The 21552-nt window shown below is 42.8% G+C and overlaps 2 protein-coding genes across 9 annotated transcripts in view; both read right to left on the bottom strand.

Annotated features, from left to right (window-relative positions):
• The window catches only part of LOC139373143 (mitogen-activated protein kinase kinase kinase kinase 4-like), a 49440-nt gene extending 38695 nt beyond the window's left edge, over positions 1 to 10745 (bottom strand). For 6 of the 8 annotated variants that reach the window (XM_071113284.1, XM_071113286.1, XM_071113287.1 and 3 more), the window contains exons 1-2: positions 10252 to 10514; positions 9833 to 9898 (exon numbers count right to left, since the gene is read on the bottom strand). In XM_071113284.1, the coding sequence (XP_070969385.1) occupies positions 9833 to 9898; positions 10252 to 10308 (123 nt within the window). In that variant the 5' untranslated portion in view covers positions 10309 to 10514. Of the gene's footprint in view, positions 1 to 9832; positions 9899 to 10251 lie in introns of all 8 variants that reach the window. The other 2 variants (XM_071113288.1, XM_071113285.1) reach the window with 2 other exon arrangements.
• Positions 10746 to 11861: 1116 nt separating this feature from the next.
• LOC139372501 (LON peptidase N-terminal domain and RING finger protein 2-like) lies at positions 11862 to 19460 on the bottom strand. Its single transcript, XM_071112228.1, has 10 exons — positions 18764 to 19460; positions 17288 to 17406; positions 17037 to 17174; positions 16581 to 16905; positions 16286 to 16391; positions 16082 to 16196; positions 15844 to 15965; positions 15542 to 15700; positions 14134 to 14446; positions 11862 to 13869 (listed from the first exon to the last, which is right to left on the bottom strand). Exons 1-10 carry the CDS (start codon positions 19458 to 19460, stop codon positions 13669 to 13671), a joined length of 2295 nt encoding a protein of 764 aa, XP_070968329.1. The 3' UTR covers positions 11862 to 13668.
• Between the last annotated feature and the right edge of the window lie 2092 nt (positions 19461 to 21552).

The following is a 21552-nucleotide window of genomic DNA, read 5'->3' as shown; positions in this document are numbered from 1 at the left end:
TGGCTGGGGAGGAAGAACCACTGCCACTTTGTGGGTATTGAGAAGAGGACTGAGTTCCCACAAACACTATGTCAATGCCGTTCAGGGAGATTGTAGTGCTGCAGCAAGCCATAACCCCCAAGCATGTATTTCGCCTCCCTCCTATTTCAATGCTTTTAGTGCAATTGGGACTAGTACCAGGGTTTATCATAAGCAATTAATTAAGAAATATTGAGAGACAGAAGGAGGGGGGCGCTGGCAGTACGATTTGGTATAAAACAATGTGATTGGGGGAAATAGCCTAAGCTATTGCATCCACAACTAAAGGATCCGCCATTTTGAAATGTTTAGTGTAACATTACAGCAGCCAGCAGCACCACCACATTGACAATTTTGAGAAGGGTCCTCCAGTAAAAATGTAAGTGAGAAACGGTATCTACTAGCTTTCATTCCAGTGCAAGGTGAGAATTAGGGATGTTACTGGGTAACCTCTGTCGAAACGACATTTGGACTGGTCTTGCTTATCATTCTATTGGTTTAATTTGCATAATTTAGTGGAAATAAATTGGCATGTATGTATTTTCGTTAGACGCATCTTTTTATCACATGCGCACAGCATACAGATCCTAGTTCGAGGAGCGGAATAGCCCATCACCTGTCAGACAGCGCGAGAGCACCTCAAAAAGCTGGTACTGGACTGTAACGTGTGGTTTTAGAATGTTTTTGAGATGGCCACTATAAAAAAAAAAGAGCTACTATTTTTATTTCTCAATCTCAACTCATAATTCAAGCTCGCTTGCCATTCGGAAGGCATAGGCTATAGTCAGGCTAACAATGCGTCACCAATCACTTTGCAACGTGAGCGTCAGGCAGTATAATTGTTTGAAACCTAAACGTTTTACTTAACTTCAAATAATGAGGCATATGTTACCTTACTTCAAAGTAATCCAACAACAAAACCACTTCTCCATGCAAGTCATACGTTTATAGGACAAATATGCTCACGTTAAATCCATTTATGAGTATCCTGACGCGTCACTTGTGTCCAAATCTTCATGTTAATTTTTATTTGGTATTCCAACAACATGCGGGAGAATAGCCACTAACTGCTACCTGAATAGTCTATATTCAGTAGTCGAGATCCCCGGTATAGCCCTCGTCTCCCCTAACCTGCAGCAGATGTGTTCATAAATGCGCTGCTACTCACATAAATGTTTCAGAGATGTCAAGTTACGATGTCAAAAAAACAATGATGCGTGACTCTGGTTCTTTTTCTGCGTTTGGTCCGGACTGCGCTCTCACCTGCAGCGAACCGCACCAACGTACAAATTGAATCAGACCAAAATCACCCTTTTAGAGAGAACCATGCTGCATTGTTTAGTACAGTGAAAGTTCACACCAGTCCAAACGAACCGAACTAAGTAAGTAAACGGTCTAAGGGGTTATACCCCCCAGATTGGGGGGGGAAAAAGCACACCAAACCAACTTGGTGTGAAAGCCCCCTTACAGGCTGACTACACCATTCACGTCATGTGCGTGAGCATTGCAAAATACATTTAGAAATCTGTTATTCAATTATTGACCCACACTACTCGCACCAACGAACGTCTGCGTTGCCACGGGCTAAAATACAAGTCAGTTCTATTTCTGACACATATCGCGCTGCAAGTCCTGCCTCTCCCATCTCCTCATTGGTTTATAGAAGCAGGTACCCACGTGCCATCTCCTCATTAGTTATACCCACATGGGTGACTGAAAGAAAATAGGTCAGTGGCGGTAATGCACCTAATTTATGAAAGTTGCCAATCGCAATATAAAGTCAAGAGAAGAAAAGGCCTGGAAGGAGTGGAGATTACTAGAAACGATTCGGTTGACCGTTTTGTGTGTGGAATAATTGGTGGAGTAGAGGACCTTGTGCATTTCAGGTAAAGTAACAACTCAATGTTTATATCCCAGGACAAATTAGCTAGCAACAGCAAGCTAGCTAAATAGTACAAATTAGCTAGCCATTGCAAGCTAGCTAGCTAAATTGCCATAAATATTTAATGCTTTTCGACCTGTCCCCAAATTAATATAATTAGTTCAGTCTGTTTTGATATTTAACCTATCTATGGTATGTGGGATGCTAGCATCCCACCTGGCCAACATCCAGTGAGATTGCAGAGCGCCAAATTCAAATAAAGAAATACTCATTATAAAAATTCAGAAAAGATAAACCTATGTAAAATAGTTGTAAAGATTAATTTCTTGTGAATCCAACCACGGGGTCAGATTTCAAAAATGCTTTACATCGAAAGCATACCTTACGATTATTTGAGAATATAGCCCCGCAGACAAATCATTACAAACAGTAACCAGCCAAGTAGAAGAGTTACAAGTCAGAAATAATGATAAAATTAATCACTTACCTTTGATGATCTTCATATGGTTGCACTCAGAAGACATTAATTTATTCAATAAATGTTAATTTTGTTCGATAAAGTCTGTCTTTATATCCAAAAACCTCTGTTTTGTTTGCGCGTTTTCTTCAGGAATCCACAGGCTCAAACGCAGTCACAACAGGCAGAAAAAAAATCAAAATTGTATCCGTAAAGTTCATAGAAACATGTCAAAACGATGCTTATATTCAATCGTCAGGTTGTTTTTAGCCTAAATAAATCGATAATATTTCAACCGGACAATAACGTCGTCAATATAAAAGGTAAACAAGAAAGGCACTCTCGGTCATGCGCATGAAAAAGCCCTGTGACACGGCAGGAGGGTCCACTCATTCAGACATCTCTTACTCCCTCATTTTTCAGAATACAAGGCTGAAACAATTTCTAAAGACTGTTGACATCTAGTGGAAGGCATAGGAACTGCAATTTGAGTCCTAAGTCAATTGATACTGTAATGGCATTGAATAGAAAACTACAAAAACAAAATAAATCTTACTTCCTGAATGGATTTCTCTCATGTTTTCGCCTGCCAAATCAGTTCTGTTATACTCAGACACCATGATAACAGTTTTGGAAACTTTAGAGTGTTTTCTATCCAAATCTATCAATTATATACATATCCTATCTTCTGGGCCTGTGTAGAAGGCTGTTTAATTTGAGCATGCTTTTCATACAAAATTCCAAATTCTGCCCCCTACCCTAGAGAAGTTAACCTGTGTGTCGTTACCACATTTGGTGTGGGGGACAAAATAAATGTATGCACAATGGCACACGCGCGCAGCCTGTTTGGGTTCCGTGTTAGTTTCTAACTGAGATTTTCCATCTCTGTCACATATGGAAGCGGTCGCATTAGGCGAGCTGTTTACAACTGTTCACCCGCAAATTGCATTTTGGCAAAAGTTTCAAAATGACATTTTAATTAATTGCTGCTTTATTACAGGAACTGCATGTTCAATAATAGGCTACAGCCTTTTGACTGTAAGACGATAGGCTTGCTATTGTTGCATCTTTCCATTAAGCTCTTAAATGAAAAATGTCCTTCCTTGTATGCATACATAGCAGGCTAGTTTCTGTTGAAAAAAATGTAATGTTTGTTGACCGGTTAATGAGGGTGGGTTAGTCGACAGCAATATTTACCGAAATTTGCATCCCTAGTAAGCATATAAAATGATGTCACCCTTCCCTGGACTGTCACACCCACATATTGACAGTTAGATAAGACTTCAAAAAGGTCATTCAACTGGTTGGCCAAGTCAATCTAAACCCCAGAGCTACCACTGAGCTTAACAGTAAGATCTAAACCTGGCATGAGCCCCAGACAACAATCACTGCCACCATGCCTCTGCTGCTGCGATTGGCTGCAGGCATTTGAATCCAGAAGAGCCACATCGTGCCGCACAGGGCTGTGATATGGCATTTCAGTTCTTAGAGTGCCTGCAACCCGCGTCTGTCAAAAGCTCCAAATGAAAAGGTCAGTCATTCAGTATGTTATCTGGGCTAGCTGCATCAATCAGGCTGTCGCGTCTGGTTCTGAGATGAACAGTGTCAAAAAAACATACCCACAAGGCAAACAGTTTGAAAACAAAAATAACAAAACAGAAGGTGACATATATGAGGTAGTTCCCCCCAAAAACGTCAGCGTTTCAAAACTGTAATTCAATGCAAGAAATTAGCTTGGGCCTTCAGAAAAGACGAAATAGACTGCTTGATTGTCTTATTGTGAGAGGTTTGAATGGGTGAAAAACTACTTTGCAAAGAAGAAGAAAAGCCTCACAGAAAGAGATAGAAAGTTGTATTTCCGGAACAGGGCTAGTTGATTATTCAGCATTTGAGACCCGACTGATGAACACATCCTTTCAGTGGGTCTGGTGGTGGTTCCCAAAGAGAGCCAGAGACAAAACCAGCTTTGTAATGAAGCTGCCTGGCCATGCAGGCTCTGTCTGGGGCCCAGGACAGCTGCTCCTCCTCCTCCAGTTCCAGCTAGCACCCCTCAGTCAGACCACACGCTCACTCATCTGTCTGATAGTTAACTAACAGTGTTACTGCACTGACCTGGCATTGGTGTCAGGCAGCTGATGGAGGTAGGGGAAAAAAACACACAAACACATTATATACACTGCTCAAAAAAAGTAAAGGGAACACTAAAATAACACATCCTAGATCTGAATGAATGAATTAATTATTCTTATTAAATACTTCTCTTTACATAGTTGAATGTGCTGACAAAAAAAATCACACAAATATTATCAATGGAAATCAAATGTATCAACCCATGGAGGTCTGGATTTGGAGTCACACTCAAAATTAAAGTGGAAAACCACACTACAGGCTGATCCAACTTTGATGCAATGTCCTTAAAACAAGTCAAAATGAGGCTCAGTAGTGCATGTGACCTCCCTACAACGCCTGGGCATGCTCCTGATGAGGTGGCGGATGGTCTCCTGAGGGATCTCCTCCCAGACCTGGACTAAAGCATCCGCCAACTCCTGGACAGTCCGTGGTGCAACGTGGCGTTGTTGGATGGAGCGAGACATGATGTCCCAGATGTGCTCTTTTATTGGGGGTGTCTTGCTAATTGCCTATAATTTCCACCTGTTGTCTATTCCATTTGCACAACAGCATGTGACATTTATTGTCAATCAGTGTTGCTTCCTAAGTGGACAGTTTGATTTCACAGAAGTGTGATTGACTTGGAGTTACATTGTGTTGTTTAAGTGTTCCCTTTATTTTTTTGGAGCTGTATACAGTGCCTTGCGAAAGTATTCGGCCCCCTTGAACTTTGCGACCTTTTGCCACATTTCAGGCTTCAAACATAAAGATATAAAACTGTATTTTTTTGTGAAGAATCAACAACAAGTGGGACACAATCATGAAGTGGAACGACATTTATTGGATATTTCAAACTTTTTTAACAAATCAAAAACTGAAAAATTGGGCGTGCAAAATTATTCAGCCCCTTTACTTTCAGTGCAGCAAACTCTCTCCAGAAGTTCAGTGAGGATCTCTGAATGATCCAATGTTGACCTAAATGACTAATGATGATAAATACAATCCACCTGTGTGTAATCAAGTCTCCGTATAAATGCACCTGCACTGTGATAGTCTCAGAGGTCCGTTAAAAGCGCAGAGAGCATCATGAAGAACAAGGAACACACCAGGCAGGTCCGAGATACTGTTGTGAAGAAGTTTAAAGCCGGATTTGGATACAAAAAGATTTCCCAAGCTTTAAACATCCCAAGGAGCACTGTGCAAGCGATAATATTGAAATGGAAGGAGTATCAGACCACTGCAAATCTACCAAGACCTGGCCGTCCCTCTAAACTTTCAGCTCATACAAGGAGAAGACTGATCAGAGATGCAGCCAAGAGGCCCATGATCACTCTGGATGAACTGCAGAGATCTACAGCTGAGGTGGGAGACTCTGTCCATAGGACAACAATCAGTCGTATATTGCACAAATCTGGCCTTTATGGAAGAGTGGCAAGAAGAAAGCCATTTCTTAAAGATATCCATAAAAAGTGTTGTTTAAAGTTTGCCACAAGCCACCTGGGAGACACACCAAACATGTGGAAGAAGGTGCTCTGGTCAGATGAAACCAAAATTGAACTTTTTGGCAACAATGCAAAATGTTATGTTTGGCGTAAAAGCAACACAGCTGAACACACCATCCCCACTGTCAAACATGGTGGTGGCAGCATCATGGTTTGGGCCTGCTTTTCTTCAGCAGGGACAGGGAAGATGGTAAAAATTGATGGGAAGATGGATGGAGCCAAATAAAGAACCATTCTGGAAGAAAACCTGATGGAGTCTGCAAAAGACCTGAGACTGGGACGGAGATTTGTCTTCCAACAAGACAATGATCCAAAACATAAAGCAAAATCTACAATGGAATGGTTCAAAAAGAAACATATCCAGGTGTTAGAATGGCCAAGTCAAAGTCCAGACCTGAATCCAATCGAGAATCTGTGGAAAGAACTGAAAACTGCTGTTCACAAATGCTCTCCATCCAACCTCACTGAGCTCGAGCTGTTTTGCAAGGAGGAATGGGAAAACATTTCAGTCTCTCGATGTGCAAAACTGATAGAGACATACCCCAAGCGACTTACAGCTGTAATCGCAGCAAAAGGAAGCGCTACAAAGTATTAACTTAAGGGGGCTGAATAATTTTGCACGCCCAATTTTTCAGTTTTTGATTTGTTAAAAAAAGTTTGAAATATCCAATAAATGTCGTTCCACTTCATGATTGTGTCCCACTTGTTGTTGATTCTTCACAAAAAAAAAATACAGTTTTATATCTTTATGTTTGAAGCCTGAAATGTGGCAAAAGGTCGCAAAGTTCAAGGGGGCCGAATACTTTCGCAAGGCACTGTATATATATATATATAAATAACACACATACATACACACACATACATATATATATACACATACACACACACAAAAGTATCTGGACAAACTTTCAAATTAGTGGATTTGTCCATGTCAGCCACACCAGTTGCTGACAGGTATATATAATCAAGCACAGATCCGTGCAATCTCCATAGATAAAAACTGTTATTCTACTGCCCTTATTGAAGAGCTCAGGTGACTTTCAACATGGCACCATCATAGGATGCCACCTTTCCAACAAGTTAGTTTGTAAAATTTCTGCCCTGCTAGAGCTCCCCCGGTCAAGTGTAAGTGCTGTTATTGTGAAGTGGAAATGTCAAGGCAAAACAGCTCAAGCCGCAAAGTGGTAGACCACACAATCTCACAGAACGGGACCGCCGAGTGCGGAAGTGCATAAAAATTGTCGGCCCTCAGTTGCGAAACTCACTACCGTGTTCCAAACTGCCCCTGGGGGCAACGTCAGCACAAGAACTGTTCGCCTGGAGCGTCATGAAATGGAATTCCATGGCCGAGCAGCCACACACAAGCCTAAGATCACCATGCACAATGCCAAGCGTTGGCTGGAGCGGTGTAAAGCTTGCCTCCATTGGACTCAGGAGCAGTGGAAACGCGTTCTCTGAAGTGATGAATCACGCTTCACCATCTGGCAGTCCGATGGACAAATCTGGGTTTGGCGGATGCCAGAAGAACGCTACCTACCCCAATGCAGTGCCAACTGTAAAGTTTGGTGGAAGAGGAAAACGGTCTGGGGTGTTTTTCATGGTTTGCGCTAAGCCCCTTAGTTCTAGCGAAGGGAAATATTAACGCTAGAGCATACAATGACATTCTAGACAATTATGTGCTTCCAATTCTGTGGCAACAGTTTGGGGGGGGGCTCTTTTTCTGTTTCAGCATGACAATGTCCATGTGCACAAAGCGAGGTCCATACAGAAATGGTTGGCCGGGATCGGTGTGGAAGAACTTGACTGGCCTGCACAGAGCCCTGACCTCAACCCCATCGAACAACATTTGGAACGCCGACTGCGAGCCAAACTTAATCGCCCATCATCAGTGCCCGACATCACTACTGCTCGTGGCTGAATGGAAGCAAGTCCCCGCCGCAATGTTCAAACATCTAGTGAAAAGCCTTCCCAGAAAAGTGGAGGCTGTTATAGCAGAAAACAGGGTACAAACTCCATTTTAATGGTCATTATTTTGCAACGAGATGTTCAACGAGCAGGTGTCCACATACACTGTGTACATAACTGGGCTACATATTAGCCTAGTTTATAACCTGCAGTTCACAGTACAGTCTCAATAGAGGAAGGGGAATAATTGATTGAAACAAACTGCCTTTATTTGGCATGACAATTATGTAGGTTAGAAGTTGGCATACAGTAAACCTCTGACATCCAATGGCTTTGGGACTGTCTGTTGTGAAAATGTACAGCAAACCTGAGCATGTCGACCTAACTGTCTGCAGAACAGAAAATGAAGACGTATGAATTTCAGGCTAAAAATATTATCCCCTGGTTCTCCATCTTTCAAATCAGCTGCCACAGGCAAGTTGGCTTTACTTGGAATCATTAGAACAAGGATGTCCTCCATTTTGCGGAACTAAACAGGCACATACACAGCCAGCCCGGGGCCCTTTTGCAGGACGTCCATTCTATTCCATGCAGTGTGGAAGAATGGCTAAGGCTCTGCCTGACTATAAATAGCGAAAGATAGCATAAGGCCCATATGAGCCTTTGATGTAAACGTTTTAACGCACCAATTCCAATAAACTCTAGTCAATCATTTGGTGAAATTTAGAAAGAGACGTAAAGAGATTGAGAGTAAGTGACAAAAGCCTAAAAGTAAATCATTCTCTCCACATAGACCCATGAAGCCATCTGTTCATGGAAGGAAGACGTTTGCTAGCAAGTTTTCCATTACAAACGGGGTCACATGACCAAAAGAAAACAGCATTGGTCTTTAAAGCCCTCTGTTCCACAGGGTTGGATCAGATGAATGGTCCTGCTTTTCCGTTTGAACATCCAGACTACCACTGTTGATTCTCCTCAGTCAGGAGTCCAGACTACCCTGCTCCTGAGAGTTAAGAGAATAGCCCCAGGACACAGCACTGCTGCAGCCCCTGTGAACCACCCTGCTTAACAGACTTTCCAGTTGTTTTCAAGCTCTGCACAGTGTTGCTAGCCTGACTGTTTGAAAGGAGGGGTTAAATACAGACCAGACCTTCCAATGGAAATGAGGGTACGGGGAAGAGAGGTAGGTCACCAATAGGTGGGTCAGACTCATCCTCATAATCCAAGAGACGGAACCCACCAAATTCTCCAAAAAGGTACATTTCAACAATCACTTTAAACAGTCACTATGATCATTTTCACAGAGAAACATGACACCAAGAAACAGATGGTTGAGAGAGGGGAGAAAGCCTGCTGTGTAACACATGATATTTTACTTAACCAAATTGTCTGAGGCAAGTCCTAGTTTGGATCATCAGGCAGCAGTAGTCGATTCCCTTTCCCCCTCTCTCCGCAGCAGGATGTGATGTAGGACATGTGCTGCACTTTAAAAACACTCATAGCAACACCTGTCTGCAAACCCAGTTGCCATTTACTTCTAAACCAATCTAGAATATTCATGGAAATTAACAGAAAAAAAGTCAACTTCAGAAACAAATCAACTGAGCGTTAAGGCCTAACCTGGGTAGAAGATGAGAAACAGAGGAGCTTGGATTAATGGAGTGGTGCATGGATTGATTGCAAGCTACCTTCCATATTTCACCAAATATGTTTTTACAAGCAATAATACACAGAGGGACATCACCTTTACCAATCCAACCAGGGATTATTTGGGTGCAATGGCAAACATCCTGACGAGACATCTTGACATGAATCTATTCCATCACACAAGCATGACATCTGGATGTGTTTGATGCAGTTTTGGCATTGATCATCGATGTAACGTTAGCTATTTAGTGTCAGAAATCAGAATCGAAAATTAGGCCACAGACGAAGAAAATAATATATATTGGAACAAACCTTGTATACTTGTCCATAGGTGCCATTTCCGACCACTTCCACCAATTCAAAAATCCCTGCTGGATCCTGAAACGAGTCAAAGAAATATTTTTTTTACACAACCATAAAAAAAAATGAAAATGCTTTTGAATAATTGTTGCAAAAATGTGACCTAGATTAACGCAGCTGTTGCGCCCTGATCTCCACAACATGCCAAATGCATTTCGAACAAAGGAAAGCCAGACAGCACGACAGCTTTCTCTCGATCCGAATAATAAATACGCCTCCCAGAAATGGTAACCCCGAAAATGTCTCCATATTTTATTGGGTAAAACTGTTCGCATTGTTTTATATAACGTTAACTCGCTGTAGTTGAATAGATTAAATCTGGGGGTAGCCTCATCTTTAAATAAAAGACACTGCCCTTGTCCACCACTCACCCGCAATGAAGCCAGGTCTATTTCGACCAGACTTTTAGCCGGAGAGTCGTTCGCCATCTTTTAAATATAAACCGATCCTTCCTTCGCGTTGTGGAATCTTTGATGTGGTATCATTTGCGGCGCATCTTTGTAGAAAAATAACCCCTCGAGTATTCCTCTTTGTGGTCCGCTACTGTTGTCGAGGACACTAGGCTACTCCATGTTGAGGTGGCAGCTCGGCCCTTCGCTCGTTCAACTCCCAGTTCTGCTCCTCCTCGCTCCCTGGCTAGTGAGAACCGCACAAACACAGGAAGCCGGTCGGGAATCAGAGGGGCAGGGCCTTGATGCAAGAACCGGGGAGTGGGTGATTAATCAGTAAAGAAATAGAGATACAAAGCTATTTCTATTCTTCTCTGCCTCATCTAGGCCCTAAAAAAACAAAACAAATTTTTCATGTAAAGAACGAAGGATGTCTGTACAGAATAGGTGCGAGAGAAAAGGCGAGGCAGGCCTCTATCGCACAGAATCATGGACATGCGCACGTGAGCCATCGGTGTCAATATTCGTAATCATGGGTGTGGCAAGGGAACGATCGAACGAGCCTGAGCGGAGCGTGAACTGAAAAGTCATTATTTGCTATGTATGTGCTACCGCATTAGGCTACCCTCATTGAGAGGCGTTCATACATTGTCGTTTGAGCTCCATGTGCTGTCCCCCATGATAAATAATTGTCTATATTTAGTTATTAGGAAAGGTACAGCGGACACACTGCTCACTGTGTACTATTAGGGGAGTCTCGACCCCTCATCCTAAAGCAGTACCCCAGGGTGATATTTCCCCTACCTGCTTCCTTTTCTCACTTCCCTTTTCGTTATTACTGATATGTATACAGCTGATCCTGTCTCAGTCAATGGGCATCTGGTCAAAGACCCCCTGATATTTGCCTCATATTCAGACACCTTTCTATGGTTGCCCCGTGCTTCATAACATCAGTGTGGTGGCAACTCACACATGGAACCTGTTCTTTCCTACTATAAGATCATGTACAAAATGGCAAGCAACAACGTTTCTTGTGAAGAAGCCGTCCTTATCCCATGCACATCAAGGGGTTAAAAAAAAGAATAACTGGACAGATAAAAATGGTCAGAATTCAATAAATATTTATTAGGCTATAAAACAGATGGTTCAAAGAGACCATGCCAAAAAGATCTGCAGATCATTATTTTCCCACTGTTCAAATAGACCCCCTTTCAAGACACAAACCGTGGCCTGACTGTTGAGGGTGACATTGATGGTAAACGTATAACTATATCGAATGGTTTGAATAATACAAGTTTTGGGCCTGATGAACACACAAGTAACAAAATCATACATTTAAAAGGTATAAGTTAAGATTCATTGAATGCAATTTTCACATTTGTGTTACCAAAAATGTAGTGACTGAGCAATTTCTGCAAATGTGTCTGGCACACAGGAGGTTGGTGGCACCTTTACTGGGGAGGACGGGCTGATGGTAATGGATGGAACGGAATCGGTGGAATGGTATCAAATACATCAAACATGGTTTGCAGCCATTCCATTCGCGCCGATCCAGCCATTATTAGGAGCCGTCCTCCTCTCAGCAGCCTCCACTGGTCTGGGAGAATGATGGCGTGTGTGTTTATCAAGAGGGTTTGGAAATGAATCAATTCGGGAGAATCCAGATCCTTCCAACATGGTGATGACGGAGCACGGAGGTGACTCATTGTCTACAAATATGACATGTCGTCTTCAGTTCTGACTTCTAAGTAACCCAAATTACTCACCTGGCTGCTTCTCCAAGATCTGACTGTGTGGGTGAGATATGCCAAGTCACAGAAGCTTTTAATGTGGTGACCACACAGTACACCAGTCCTTACAATTTGGAATATGGCATATGTTGTGCCTTTGCCCAGGCCTCTTGACAACCTCTGGTTGTGGGGGGAAATAGACCCACTGTGTGATTTTGGAATAGACTCATGTAGATAACTATGAAGGCGAGTGTCTATGCATGCCTCAGAACAGCACATTGGGAAAAAACACCACTTGGCCTCATTGTTACTGTAAAAAACAAAAATGTTACTGTACAGCACATCAAACTCATTCCGCAGAGTGCCTGAAGCGTTTCGCTCCACCCTTGTACTTGATTGATGAATTAAGGTCACTAATTAGCAAGGAGCTCCCCTCACCTGGTTGTGTAGGTCTTAATTGAAATTTAAAAAATTAAAAAATGCAATCACTTGGCCCTCTGTGGAATGAGTTCGACACCCCTGCTGTACAGCATCCAGTGATGAACATTCCCTTAAGGGACTTCAACCTGGGACCAGTCTGTCTAAATCAGAACACAGCAGTGTTGCTGGGAAAACACACCATGGAGAGGCTGAAACCATTAGTTCCGATGTGCAATTGAGCAAGCTGAAAATCATTGGTTAATTAATCAAGATGGTTGACGAGCTATGAAGCCACTTATAAAGACATGATTTAGGCTTACTATATTTAATCAAGCTTTGATTCATTTAACTAAACTAGGCTGTTGAATGACAGGAGTGTTGTCCTACTGTCCATTGTCTTTGTGACAGAGAGGAAAGGGGTGGATCTGTCCTCCGCAAAAAACACCTGTTCAAATGTAGGGTTGTCTGCACTGATCGTCTTTGCTCACACTTACCGCCACCCTGTGGCTGTTTGGTGCTACTACAATGTATGTGCTGCTATTTTTCACTTGCTTGCATCAAGCGCTCCCTCCTGACATGATTACCAACATACAGTAGAACATATTGTTCCAGTAAGTGATGGTGTGCATTCTATTCATTATGTCCCATAGAAAAACGCTACATTTCTGTACATGAAAATTGGCTTCACATGACAAATAGTAGAAAAAAAACATATTGCAAAAATAAATTATGGCCTCATTTGTACACAGGCCAACAATAAAATAAGAACAAAATAAACGAATGTACCACACATGACAAATCTGGACTTAATGAAATTGACCCAAAGATATGTGCGCAAACCTGACACACATTTATGTGTTTTGGTTGGGTAGGGCTAGTCCATCGATCCTTTTTGTAAGACTCAAGTAGAACCCATTCCTGAGATCATGAACAACACTGCTGAATCATTCCCACTGTTGAAACTCTTTATCTGAGGCTAGAGCTTCAGAGGAAAATGGAGTATCCTCTCCCTTCTTCTCCAGGGCCCAGTTTTCCAAAGATTATCTATCCGGATGTCATCTATCAGATAGGATTAAATGCATAGAAATATAATGAATAGAACAGAAAAATAACCGACTTCAACGGGGACTCCCGTTCTATTCATTATATTTCTATGCATTTAATCAGAGCCGATAGGTAACTTTTGACAATCTGGATTTCTCCTAACTGGGCCCAGATTATTCTAAACTGATCACCTCTCGGGGGGCCACTACAGTGATGATGATGCTGCCGCTGCTGAAGATGGTCGCCGCGGTGGAGGGTGTTTGCGTGTGACGAGGCTGAGCACGCGGCGGGTAGTGCTGAGGCGCTCTCGGAGGGTGGTCATGGCCAGGATGCTTAGCTGGGCTCTCTTCTCCAGGGGCAGTACAGCCAGCAGCCACCAACACCATGCAGGACCACTGGCACCCCCCTGAGAACCCAGAGGCAGAGTGTGGTCGGGTTAGTGAAGACAGGACACAGAGAATTATTCCATATCACAACCAAAAAGTGTCTATGGCCAAGATTGCACAGTTTAATCAGCTTTCATAAAGGTGAATTCTTAGAGGAACCGATATGGGTATTTAGATTTAGCTGGGTGGCTCTATAGGGTCAAAGTGTCTCCTGACCAGGCAACGAAACCAGGGAAACCTCAGAACCCGAGTTCTACTGTCCATATCGGCTGACTTTATCTTACCTGAATGTCAGGGTCTTTGTCAGGCAGCTGTCCAAAGTGGCTGACGATCTGGTTCTTCATGTTGTCTTTGAGGGAGGTGAACCAGGTGCTGGCCTGCTCGTACACACAGTCATGCAGCTTCTGCAGCTCCGCCAGCTCCTCTCCCTCCACCTTCTGGTCCTCCAGGTGCTCTATCTTGGCTGTGTTGTAGCCGTCACGGTGGCCGTGGCTCAGCACTCTGAAGCGGGACACTCCGACCGTGTCGACCACCGAGCGCCCGTCTGGTTGGAACTTCACGTCTTTCACCTCCAACATGCAGCCGTAGTCTGCGAAGCTGTGGCCAGAGAAACGCAGGGTATACACATGTAGGATCTTATTGTGAGCCATTTTGCTACAGCAGAACAATAAAACAATAAAATTCTGCAGCAACTGGAAATGTGAATTATTATGTGGATTATAATTCATGGACATTTCTGTAGGGGTTGATAAGCTTTTTCATTGGGGAAAATCAAGTCGAATTTACAAGCTTTAGAAACCTTTTTAAAACTCCAAATGCACTACAAGTTTGCATTTCCTGCTGTGCAGGGAAATTCTCTGCAGCAAAAAAAGAGAGTAATCAAATGAAGATCCTACATCTGCATTATCCATTGGCTCACGTGAATCTGTTGGGGTGAAAGTGTGAGGGATATAGGCTAGTGTAGTGGAGGTAGTTCACAGAGCTACACCTGTGAGGATGAGTAACTATGATGAAAACCTGTTAGCACTCAGATAAAATGTCTAGGGTAGGTTTTAGTTCAGTGGGATAACATGGTCTTGAATTGAGTCGCAAATACAGGTTTGCTACCCTTTTGGTTAAACTAGTGTCAAGGTGTTTTGATGGCTGTGTGGGCACAGGTTAAACTAGTGTCAAGGTGTTTTGATGGCTGTGTGGGCACAGGTTAAACTAGTGTCAAGGTGTTTTGATGGCTGTGTGGGCACAGGTTAAACTAGTGTCAAGGTGTTTTGATGGCTGTGTGGGCACAGGTTAAACTAGTGTCAAGGTGTTTTGATGGCTGTGTGGGCACAGGTTAAACTAGTGTCAAGGTGTTTTGATGGCTGTGTGGGCACAGGTTAAACTAGTGTCAAGGTGTTTTGATGGCTGTGTGGGCACAGGTTAAACTAGTGTCAAAGTGTTTTGATGGCTGTGTGGGCACAGGTTAAACTAGTGTCAAAGTGTTTTGATGGCTGTGTGGGCACAGGTTAAACTAGTGTCAAAGTGTTTTGATGGCTGTGTGGGCACAGGTTAAACTAGTGTCAAGGGGTTTTGATGGCTGTGTGGGCACAGGTTAAACTAGTGTCAAAGTGTTTTGATGGCTGTGTGGGCACAGGTTAAACTAGTGTCAAAGTGTTTTGATGGCTGTGTGGGCACAGGTGTAAAACCTCCACTCACCCTTTGATGTCGTCAGCGATGCACATTCCAAACTGCTTGGTTCCCGTCTCCATAGAGCGTCGGATCATCAGCCTATAACACGGCTCGAAGACTTGCAGGGGGCAGGGGATTGTGGGAAATGCCATGGTGCAGATGAAGATGGGCACTTCCTGGGCCAAGCTGCAGAGAGAATAAAATGTGGGTTAAACCACTAAATATGATATTCTGCCCAAATAATATTGTATCATAGGATTCTAAAACATTGTCAGACATTATGTTTTGAGAAGGGATTAGGGGCTGAAATGTAATGAGGCCTGACTCACTTTGAGAGCTCTGCCATTTCTTCCTGGTACACCTTGCTCCTCTCAGCCAGCTCCTCAGACAGGTAGCGCTGCAGCACCTCCTCCATCAGCAGGGTCTTATGGTACCCTCTAGTGGCCAGGTACTGCAATTACAACAGATTCAATCAGATAACAAGGGGAATTTTGGTCATTTTGTCTTTCAGTAATTGATATTAATTTCCAATAGTAGTGAAGGCAGGTCTGTGTGGTGGCTATTTACCTCTGTAATGTTCTCTTTACACAGGGGGCAGTTGGGGTTGTGGTCCAGACAGCGCTCAAGACACTTCATGCAGAAGGTGTGTCCACAGGGGGTGGTGACTGGCTCGTAGAACAGCCTGGAGAAAACGCATGGGGGGGAAGGTTTTAATAACTACGTAGGGAAAACTGGACCTACAGACAGGGTGTGTGTGTGTGTTTGACTTACCTCATACAAACAGAGCAGTCCATGTCAGAGCTATCCAGGAGCTGAGGGGGCACCTCTCTCCTCTCACTGCAACAAGCAGCAGGCACCTGGGATGAGCTTGACTCATCTGAACACAAGACTCAAAACAAATACATTTACATTATATTATTGCTGAGGTTTCTATATGTTTATAATGATTGCATTCACACAACAGTAAGATACTTTGCAATATTTTTGTTCACTAGTATTACTTTTAAAAAATTTGGCTTTTTGGCAAAAATAAATAATTGCCTATTGGAATGGAGGGGTTGGGTACCTTTTCTGGGCAGCTTGTTGGGAGGTGCAGAGCCTATGGGTTCGTCTGAGAACTTCCTCTTTAGGCCAGGGGGGAGAGGTAAGGCAGCCACAACAGAAGCCAGGGTCTTGGAAACCTCACATGAGGACTTGGTCTCTGCTCCAGTGTCAGACAAACTGTCTCTACGGCCAGTTGGGGTATGGCTCCATCTACGAGGGGTGGAATGGAGGGAGTCGAGAAGATGGGAGGCTGGTTTGAGGTGGGAGGCGTGGCCTGTTGGGTGGAGGCGAAGTGATGACATGGGGAGACCGTCTGTCTTGAACGTGGAGAACATCTCACTCAGCATCTACAGGGGGGAAAGAGACATAAGACAGTGACTAGCAGTCACCGCAGTCAATCGGGCACACAAGTGGTTGCGTAACTGGTTAGGGGAACTAACTAATTCAATTGAATATAACTTCAATGCTATAGAAACACAGTGGAGTCGCTTAACTTTTGCGTTTCCAGCTTGACTGAGGTCCAGTCTGGCTTCAGAGCCAGACAGTAGAAGTATTCTTGCAGGGCCTCTTCATTATAACCGGCTTTGTTCAGAGCCAGGGCCTTCACGTAGTGAGCCTGAGAACACAAACACACAAAACCCCAAGTACCACAGCGTCTTTCAGGTTCATTTACACAAAACAATTTGGGTAAATGTGTTAATGTCAGGAAACAGTTGCGTGTTTTCGTACCTTGGGAGAGAGGGGCGTCAGTCGACACATGGCGTCTCCATCCTGTAGGGCCTGTCTGAAGTTGTTCATCGCCATATGCAGCTCTGCCCGTCGGGCCAGCAGCCCACACATGAAGGGGGCTGTGCAGAGAGAACATGAAACAAACATTAGTTAAGAGTCAGATTCAGTTTAAGTTATTCACATATCTCCAGCACCTTCCATTGCTCATGTTCATTGTGTCAACGTCTTAAAACCAGGACAACACCAGGCTGTATGGGTTTGAAGACCGTTAATTGTGAGTTTGTCGTTGATATGTCATTACTTAACAGCTATAACTGTATTCATAACACTTTTACAACCCCCCTGAGAGGGTAATGAGGGTAATGGGGGTAATGGGGGTAATGTGTTACAAGCTGTATGTTGGGCAGAATATTATTTCAGAAGATCCAGGTCATATGGAACTAGTTCTGGGCTAGGTCATGAGTTGAAGCTGTTCCACCATTCCTGCCCTCAGAACGTGACATACCTCTATCCTATTACCTTGTGGGCTGAGGCCTACGTTACTGTTGGGTAGAGATTAGAGAAAGGAGTGTCACTTCTCAACGCCCTGTCATTAAATGTTTTGTGTGTGTCAAGACAAAAATGTCTGCCTGTGTCTAACACCACAATGCATTTGTCTATGCAACGCCTGACTTATTTGGAAACCATAGCTACCTATGCAGGAAATAAAAAAAGGTAGAAGCTTCCTTTCTGCCTACTCTGATTCCTAGACTAGAGTTCCCTCAAACTCCACAGGCATTTCTCTACAAACCAGGTCAGTCCAAATCATGAATCTTCTGGCTGTGCTATTATGGCAAAAGTGCATGACTTTACTTACACAACTCATGCCTTAGCTGAGCTTGTCATCATGGTGTGATGATGTCAATATATCCCAACCTCTATCTGGTATAGTTTGTGTTATGAACGTGGCACAGGTGTTAACTTAACCCATAACCACTGGTTGATTCCCTCACCCAATCACTACACTGGTGGCAGTGATGGGATAATCCCTGCAGACCAGGGCTGTTCGCCTTCCATCAGTGATGTCAATAACATGGCTTTGACCTTAGGGGTTGACATAACCTATTACAAACCTATGCACGTCACAGAAGTGGGTTCCGTGCTTTTATTTCAATGTGCACAGAAAGATCATGCAAAAAGAATGATGATGTCATGTTATAGGGACAATCTTCAGTTGCTACATTCATTTTTGGACTTAAAATGTATGTTATGTACCCATTGATTCTTAAAGAATATAACTAAAATGGCTCATGAGCTTAGTTCAATAGCAGAACCCAAGATGCAAGCTTATTTTACTGCAATGTTAGTTATGTCTTATGAATTTGAGTGATTACATTTCTCCAGCCCCATCCCTCAGATTTTTACTAAAACAGTGTGGCTGAATACGCGTTTGTCTCAACTGCGGATATCCCCTTTAAAATACGTTTTTAATTTTACCTTTTTCAAGAGCGTAGTTGTATTTTTCAAGTGCGTTGATAAAGCCCTGTTCGTTCCGCATTCTATCCCCTTCAAGCCAGCATCGTCTTGCTTCACTCTCTGCACAAAACCATTTACTCAACAGCCCACTGAGTACTACATTCACTTTAAACCCGATTGGCTTTAATTCTCTATTTGTTTTGTTCAGTTTGTAACGACAGAATTCACATTCTTTGACACCGTCATCCTCAATGCATGGTTTGCAGAATGTATGGCCGCATTCCAAAGTTGTTGGCTCGATTAACAAGCCCTTGCAAAGCCGACATGAGAACAGGTCCAACGAATGCTCATCCTCGGAAACCCCATTGGAGTCTGTGCATTCTTTTAGGCATTCTTTTACGCGCAAAGTGTGCGCAATACAGTCAACGAGAGACCCTAGTTCGTTTGGTCGTAACCTGTCCAAGTTGGCGGCGGTGCAGTATGAATCCAGAGCCTCCGCTATCCGCCCTGCACGGCTGAGAGCATCCGCATTCAGAAGGCAGAGGCTCCGGTCCGGGTGTCGGAGGTCCGCCAGCTGGGAGCCGTATATCTCAGCAAGGAGGTTGAAGTCCCCAGCACGGAAGGCTTCCCGTGCAACTGCCAGCATTTCTGGACTCAAGCCCGCAGCAGTATTGTCGTGGATAAAATAATCCAAGTGGTTTTCCAAACGAACATCCATATCAGTGAAGTCTATAACATCTATGTAAAACAAATGTGTGCATTCAAATAAAATAAATGGATTGGTGAATAGAGACAGACCGAGAATTGACTTCGTCCAAAATCACTGGTTGCTTTTTATGAAACCTGCTACACTGAAAGTTTGTATAACCTCCTGAATTAAATTACGAGCGATTGGAGAGCCATTCTAAATGCATTTTGGGCTTCAAATTAATCAACGCAAAATAAATCAATAAAATAACACCCATAAATTGCAAAGGTAGACGGTCACCGTTAACCTAATTGTACTGTGAACTAGGTGAATGCGCGGCGTTTGGTAATGGCCAGTGACTTCAAGGGAGCGACCCCATTGGTGTGTTATGGTTCTTTTTTGTGTTATGTGGTTCGTTTTATAATGGACAGGAGGTTGTGTAAGTGAACATTTCTGATGAATGGAAAAGGTCCGTTTCTTGGCGATTATGACATGGATACATCTAACTAGGATACAGTTCCTTATTTCTAGAGTCGAGCCGTATAATGCAAAGGGTCTATATTTGTTCGAAGTAGCTTAGCTTTGATCAAGATGATTTAAAAAAATTGTAAGCCATTTTTTTTTTACATAGACGAGAAATAGTGGGTCACTGAAAGTTTATAGACTAAACATATTGTTATTTATTTATCAGACGTCATTATTCATGAAAAAAATACCCTTTGCTATTGATAGGCTAATGACAGTTACTGCGTTTGCCAAAGCTTTAACTCAAATCTAATTGTATTGTTCACATGGACATATTTAGCATATGCTATTGCGGGTGCAGCGAAATGCTTGTGTTCCTAGCTCCAACAGTGCAGTAGTATCTATCAATTCACAACAATACACCCAAATCTAAAATTAAAATAATGTAATTAAGAAATACATCGATTTTAGGACGAGCAATGTTGGAGTGGCATTGACTAAAATACAGTAGAATACAGTATATACATATGAAATAAGTAAAGCAGTATGTATACATTATTCAAGTGACTAGTGTTCCATTATTAAAGTGACCAGTGAGTCCATGTTAATGTACATAGGGCAGCAGACTCTAAGGTGCGTACGTACACTGACATCCCAACATACACACATCACGCGCAGACATGCATACTGACGCCCCACACACCCATTGACACTCACCACATACGCTGCTGCTACTGTCTATTATCTATCCGGTTGCCTAGTCACTTTACCCCTACCTATATGTACATAGCTACCTCGATTACCTTGTACCCCTGCACATTGACTCAGTACTGGTACTCCTTGTATATAGCCATGATACTTTTACTTGTTGTTATTCACTGTGTATTTATTCCTCATGTCACTATTTCTATACATAGGTATGTTTTTACCTTTATCTTAACTCTGCATTGCTGGAAAAGGACCCGTAAGTTAGCATTTCACTGTTAGTCTACAGTTGTTTAAGAAGCATGTGACAAATACAATTTTATTTGACATACAGTACGTACGTACGTACATACATACATACATATGTACACACAGGTAACTGCCAAAATAAAGGAAATACTTGAGTAAATGAGGGACACGAAGTATATTTAAAGCAGGTGCTTCCACACAGGTGTGGTTTCTGTGTATACACAGTTACAGTTGAAGTCAGAAGTTTACATACACCTTAGCCAAATACATTTAAACTCAGTTTTTCACAATTCCTGACATTTAATCCTAGATAAAAAATTCCCTGTCTTAGGTCAGTTAGGATCACCACTTTATTTTAAGAATGTGAAATGTCAGAATAATAGTAGAGAATTATTTATTTCAGCTTTTATTTCTTTCATCATGTTCCCAGTGGGTAAGAAGTTTACATACACTCAATTAGTATTTGGTAGCATTGCCTTTAAATTGTTTAACTTGGGTCAAATGTTTTGGGTAGCCTTCCACAAGCTTCCCACAATAAGTTGGGTGAATTTTGGCCCATTCCTCCTGACAGAGCTGGTGTAACTGAGTCAGGTTTGTAGGCCACCTTGTTCGCACACATTTTTTTAGTTCTGCCCACACAAAGCACCCCCACAACATGCTGCCACCCCCGTGCTTCACGATTGGGATGGTGTTCTTCGGCTTG

The sequence above is a fragment of the Oncorhynchus clarkii genome, chromosome 18 (genome assembly GCF_045791955.1).
Source record: "Oncorhynchus clarkii lewisi isolate Uvic-CL-2024 chromosome 18, UVic_Ocla_1.0, whole genome shotgun sequence".
Taxonomy (NCBI): domain Eukaryota; kingdom Metazoa; phylum Chordata; class Actinopteri; order Salmoniformes; family Salmonidae; genus Oncorhynchus; species Oncorhynchus clarkii.
This window is presented reverse-complemented; position numbering and strand designations above follow the sequence as displayed.

Coding starts and splice junctions, on each gene's coding strand:
- LOC139372501 (XM_071112228.1), bottom strand. CDS start 19,460: ATGGATGTTCGTTTGGAAAACCACTTGGATTATTTTATCCACGACAAT. Junction 17,407..18,763: donor CAACTACGCTCTTGAAAAAG/GTAAAATTAAAA, acceptor CTCTCTGCACAG/CCCCCTTCATGTGTGGGCTG. Junction 16,197..16,285: donor GACTGCTCTGTTTGTATGAG/GTAAGTCAAACA, acceptor CGTTTTCTCCAG/GCTGTTCTACGAGCCAGTCA.